Below are 5,275 nucleotides of genomic sequence, written 5' to 3'. Positions count from 1 at the left end.
TAATTAAGCGACACTTAGATGAGTGTGTGTGGAGTTAGGCGCTTGAATTTCATGTCCTCCAAATGGGCGGGGTAAAGGCTTTTCGGTTCCAGAAGAGGTGAGCATCCAGTCATGCTTGTGAGGTTGAAGTTGTCTCCCATCATTAATGTGAAGAGGTATGAAGACGTTGCAGACAGGTAAAGGAACACAAAACTGGATCGTTTTCTGCTGCCCAAGCACGCGACCCCTTTCATAAACAGGTCGTGCTCCATGTGACAGCAGTGATGTGTTTTGTCCTCTGCTGCCATTATAACACTCTTCCAGCATCTCACTTTTCTAAATTATTAGAAATCTTTTCAGAATTCCCAGTCTGCATTTATTCACTGCCTGTCTGTAACAATTTGTTCTTGAATCCCTTTGCTTAAATTATTCTTCTCTTCCCCTGATGCTTACCCAGCAAAATTACTGTGTGGTTGGTAGCCATGTTCTTCCTCAACCTTTGTTTTTCTAGACTCAGCAAATGTGGGTGTTTTGCAGAGACAGACCCAAGTTCCTCTGCGTTCGCGTCAGGCTGACTGTAACAAGCCAGCTCAGATGTGGATCTGCTGATCCCTATTCTCAGAGAACAAGGTTGGAAGGAGCTCTCGAGAGGTCCCCGAAGCCATCCTCTGCCCAAAGCCACTAGCTGTGCTCGTGGGCAAAGCTGTAGCAGTGTTACTGGCTAGTGCCCGAGCAGTGTGGCTGACGTCACTGTCCTGATTTCTGGAAGTGTGTAGGGGACAATAACTCGATCTTAAAAACTTGTGCTCTTGAAATCTTCCCTGCTCAGAATGTACCTTAGTGATTTTTACCACAGTGTATTTTATGCTACTTTTCTTTCCCAAATGCTTCTAAGTCATGGTGGTACTTCAAGAAGAAGATACTGCCGTCAGATAACAGCGATGGAGATGAGAAGCTCATCTGCACCTCTAGAAACCTCCTAGTAAAGAGTGCGTTCTGGAGGAAAGCCAGGGTGAGACGTTACACCCTCAGCAGGAGGCTACACAGCAGAAGAAACAACCTTCCAGTTCAGAAAATTCAGCTTTGAGAGAGAGAAGACACTACAGTCAATGACAATACAAACATCCAGTAAAATACTCTGATAATGAAATAATATATCCAAAGGAATCCCTTTTTTAAGGCCTCTAATCTAAAAGATGTGCCAATAGTATTTATTGTTTGCAGGGGGTCACAGATGCATCCACTCATTGACAGAACAATTAGAGGTCAGTGCTGAGCGACTGCAGAACGAATGTAGCGAGAGCTCTGCCTCGGGTGCAGTGTCCCTTCTGTGTTTCACTGAATTTATTACATCTTTATAGGGCCAGGAGAGACAGATTACAACGTTGTCTCTTGGGTCAGAGTTTATATGGGACTGCACCCGAGCTTATTAGCCCCTGAACCATTTTAGTGTGTGTTCTGAGTCTTGCAGGAAAAGAACAGGCAGATAATTTGAAAACCTTCACCAGACAAAATCCAGTAGCTGTCAGACATCCCGATCAAGAACCGCCCGCTTTTCCAGTAACAGAGGTTTGGGTAGCAGCCTGAGGGGTGGGACTTACTGCCCCTTCTTGCTTGGGTTTTCCTGCACTTACAGCCTGCTGGAAGCGGCTGTTACAGTGTCAGTATTTCTTAAGATGACTCCCTCTATGGAGCTGAAACTCAAACACACTGACAGCAGTGTAGACTTTAAGCAGTGTAAGCAGTCTGCCCCTCTCTGAGAGCTGGTCTCCCCTACTTGCTCACGGGAGCTGCCTGCATGCCGCCAGCTGCAGGGGCAGCTCCACTGATCCTGAGCGGCAGCGACCTCATCTCCCTGCACAGCTCCCGCAGCTCCTCAGAGGGGCTCCGTGGCCGTGTGCAGTGCTAGTGCTGTACCTTGTGTGTGTGTGTGTGTGTTCGATAGGCGCAGAGTTGCTTCCAGTTGTGTTTGTGGCATTTTTTTAAACTCCTTGCTTTCAGCAATGCAGACTGCGGTGAGAGAGAACGGGAATGGTTTATAACCTCTTTATGCCCAGAGCAGCTGAGACTCCCCTGTGGCCGAAGTGAGTTTGTTAATTGTCAGTTTGCTTTCATGCAGAGATTCAGAAGCTTGATCTGTTGTAGAAATAGTTATTCTGCTGTTATTCCGTTACTCTTACTGGGTTTTTACTCATAAGGAGGTATTCAAGGTAAAAATCCGTATGTGTCATTTACATTTTACACACACGTGCACGTGTGTACATTTATACACGTGTAGTTTATTTACAGATAAATAGATAAGCGGTGTAAAACGATGACATTAATAAGGCCATCACATAATAACCTTCACGGAGGCAGCTCTCCCAGTCTCGAGTGCAAGTGGTCACAGGCACAGCCAGGACAATTTGTGATTTCCCCCCGCCCCCTGTCAGAGGGACCCGAGTGAGCGCACTGCAGGATCTGCTGAGGCGTGTGCCGCTGCCCGCAGCGGCAGTAGAGCCCCGGTCCCAATCTCTTTGCTCAGCTGGTTCGAGAGCAGCCGATGGGTTTGCAGGTAGTGCCCTGGTACGTTCTGCTGACAGACAGGGGGCCGGGGCAGTCCTGAAGACTTGATTTGAGCCTCGTCTGAGACATAACAAGCCGATGAGGAACTCCTCCAAGTTGTTTCCTGTCCTCACTGCAAAGCATCCTGGCATTCGTGGCAGACTTTAATGAGCACGAGCACCCCGGTCTCCTGTCACTGCACCGAGTGTCGCCGTGTGCAGGTGATGAGGAGCAGCAACCCCCACGTGCAGAACATGCCCTTGTCTGGGCCGAGCTCTTGTTCTCTCGTTCTCATTTCTCCGCCTAGAATTGGACTCTCAGTTAAATATGCTGGAAGTGCATTACCAGAAGCTCGGAGAGGCTGGGGGTTTCCGACTGCGGCTGAGGGTTCCCTGCCTGAACAAGAACCTGTATCTATCGGGGCTGGCTGGTTTGGTGGCATTTAGGGTATCAATTATGCATGATGGAAGCGAAGTGTGTTTTAGTAGCAGATAGCTGAAAAGCCTTGCTATGTTCTCCTAATTCAGCGCATTGCCTTGGGCTGCTCCGAGGCCTCTTTTTTAAACTCAGACATTAGCACAAAGCACACCTCTGACTGCAGGCATTTAAAGATCAACAAGGGCCAAAAAAGCTTTTAAGATCCACTGAAACCAGGAAAACAACCCTGTTGCCTTTCAGTGTCAGGTTAGATTGCCGTCTTAGGAGTGCAGCTATTTCAGGTACAGAGTGCTTAGTGGTTTGGGTCTTGTTGTGTGGAGTGTTGCCCAGAAAACATCTGTTTCTTTCACCTGCAAACCGCAGTGTGCTGTGAAAAGGCAGGACGGCAGCCACAGAGACCCAGGGGGACACAGGAAATCTGGCTCAAGGGGATGAGCATGGTTTTCTGAAACATGGTATCAAAAAGAGCACTTAAAAGGAGAGAGTGCTTTTAGAGCAGGCGATACTGCGCCAATTGGGCAGGTCAGGCTGCGGGAGCTCCACGTCCTGGCGGGATCGCTGACGCTGTCCTAGCAGTGAGAGGAGCTGTGAGATCTGCTCAGAGCGGCAGCAGGAAAAGTCTGGAAGTGTTGTTTTCAGCGACTGTGAAATGCTCTGGTTTTCTGTCAGATGACAGGAAATCCCATGTCACCTGCAGCGAAGTCTGTATGTGCTGCTTCCCACTGTGTGGTCCTGTCTTCCTTCTTGTCTGACCGAAGCTCAGGTGTAGTTCTCGTGTGTGTGTACTGTGAGTGTGGTGCTGCACCCTGGACACGTACAAGGCTTTACCGTCAATTTTGAGCCAATGGATAACGTTAATATTATGCTGTGTAGTACCTAGTATGTGTAATAATACACAACAAAATAACTTCATTAATTCTGAATTTTAAAAAGAGACATTCTTGTTGAGCTAGGGATTTACACCTTAAAACTACGTGGCTTTACAGCTGCTGGAGAGCTGGCTTGTCTAGCTCTGGGTTTCATTTATTTCCCACAGCAGTGCCCGTGCTGAGCTGGAGAGGCATTTCCACTTTTGTCTCGGTAAACTTGTGCGGCGGCTGCTGGCCATGTCATTCTGGGCAGAGCAGGGAAAGTTCTAGCTGTTCTGGACATCCTTCCCTCTTTAAGTCACCTGTGTTTCACAGGCGCAAGTTAAGTTAGAAACACTGGGGGCAGGGTGTGCTGTGCCAGAGAGCAACAGCACGGGTCTCGGGAGCGGACGGCAAATGAAAATGAGCAGGACTGGGCCACATGAAACAAAATACGGAAAGAAAGTAGAAGTATCCCCACAGGAGGAATAAAAGCTGCCCTCCCGGTGTCCCTACCTAGGGAACACCTTGGCCTAGGGAGGGGAGGGGAGTGGGGCCTTGGGCTCTCCAGGAGCACTGGGTCTCGCCAGGGAAAGACAAGAGGTACCGTGACTGAGAGGGCAGCTCAGGTGACAAGTGCTGCACCGAGCCGCCCTTTCTGAAGCACAGCCGTGTGGAAGGCGAGAACTCGGGGCTGTGACTGTACAGGAGAAGTAGGTCTGGCTGTACGGGTGTCCTCGGTTCAGCCTGTCTGCCTTTGTGCTTGTGCCACGCAGGGGAGGGGAGGGCCTGTCTGACCAGAGAAAGGCCAGCGGTAACACTTGGCTTTACACGTGGTGAGGAGATGGCCCGGGGAAGGAAGTGGTCAGCTCTGTGGCAGTCTCGCCACGCAGGGGAGGGGAGGGCCTGTCTGCCCAGAGAAAGGCCAGCGGTAACACTTGGCTTTACACGTGGTGAGGAGATGGCCCGGGGAAGGAAGTAAGTGGTCAGCTCTGTGGCAGTCTCGGGAGGGACCGCTGAGCGTGGGTTCTCTGGAGCCACAGTGCCTCAGTGGCGGGCCAGTGCCGTGAAGCAGTGGCCAGATGAGACTCCTTATTTTAGCTGCAGCCACGGGGTGGAGGGGGCTGTAGGGTGTCACCACAGCACACCTGCTGGCCTGGCCTAAAAAAACCCACCAGATGTGGGCCACAGAGAAGGGCAGAGGAGAGCCCTTCGCCAGGTGGAAAGCCAACCACTGCACCCAGCAGGTGACGGGCTCCTAACGGCTGCCTTTTTGTTCTTGCAGAGGACGACATGAACAATTACATCAGCCGGTACTACAGTGAGCCTAGCAGTGGTGAGTGTTGCTTGCACCCCTAACCGTGACGTGCTTTTTTTTTTTTTTCGCATTGCCCCGTCTGCTGTAAACGAGGTGAGACTGACCAACGAGGAAGACCCCTCCCAGAAAGGAAACCCATGGTGGCATA

At 50.4% G+C, this 5,275-nt stretch overlaps 1 protein-coding gene across 1 annotated transcript in view; it reads left to right on the top strand.

Moving 5' to 3' along the window:
* Positions 1-5,145, top strand: part of LOC104488828 (chromosome unknown open reading frame, human C15orf27) — a gene marked incomplete at its 3' end in the record, with an annotated part of 48,223 nt that extends 43,078 nt beyond the window's left edge. Inside the window, exon 10 of the mRNA XM_010130912.1 lies at positions 5,095-5,145. Within this exon, the coding sequence (XP_010129214.1) occupies positions 5,095-5,145 (51 nt within the window). The remainder of the gene's footprint in view (positions 1-5,094) is intronic.
* Between the last annotated feature and the right edge of the window lie 130 nt (positions 5,146-5,275).

The sequence above is a fragment of the Buceros rhinoceros genome, unplaced genomic scaffold (assembly GCF_000710305.1).
Source record: "Buceros rhinoceros silvestris isolate BGI_N320 unplaced genomic scaffold, ASM71030v1 scaffold39692, whole genome shotgun sequence".
NCBI classification, from domain to species: domain Eukaryota; kingdom Metazoa; phylum Chordata; class Aves; order Bucerotiformes; family Bucerotidae; genus Buceros; species Buceros rhinoceros.
Note: the sequence above shows the minus strand (reverse complement) of the source record. Positions and strands in the feature narration are given on the sequence as shown.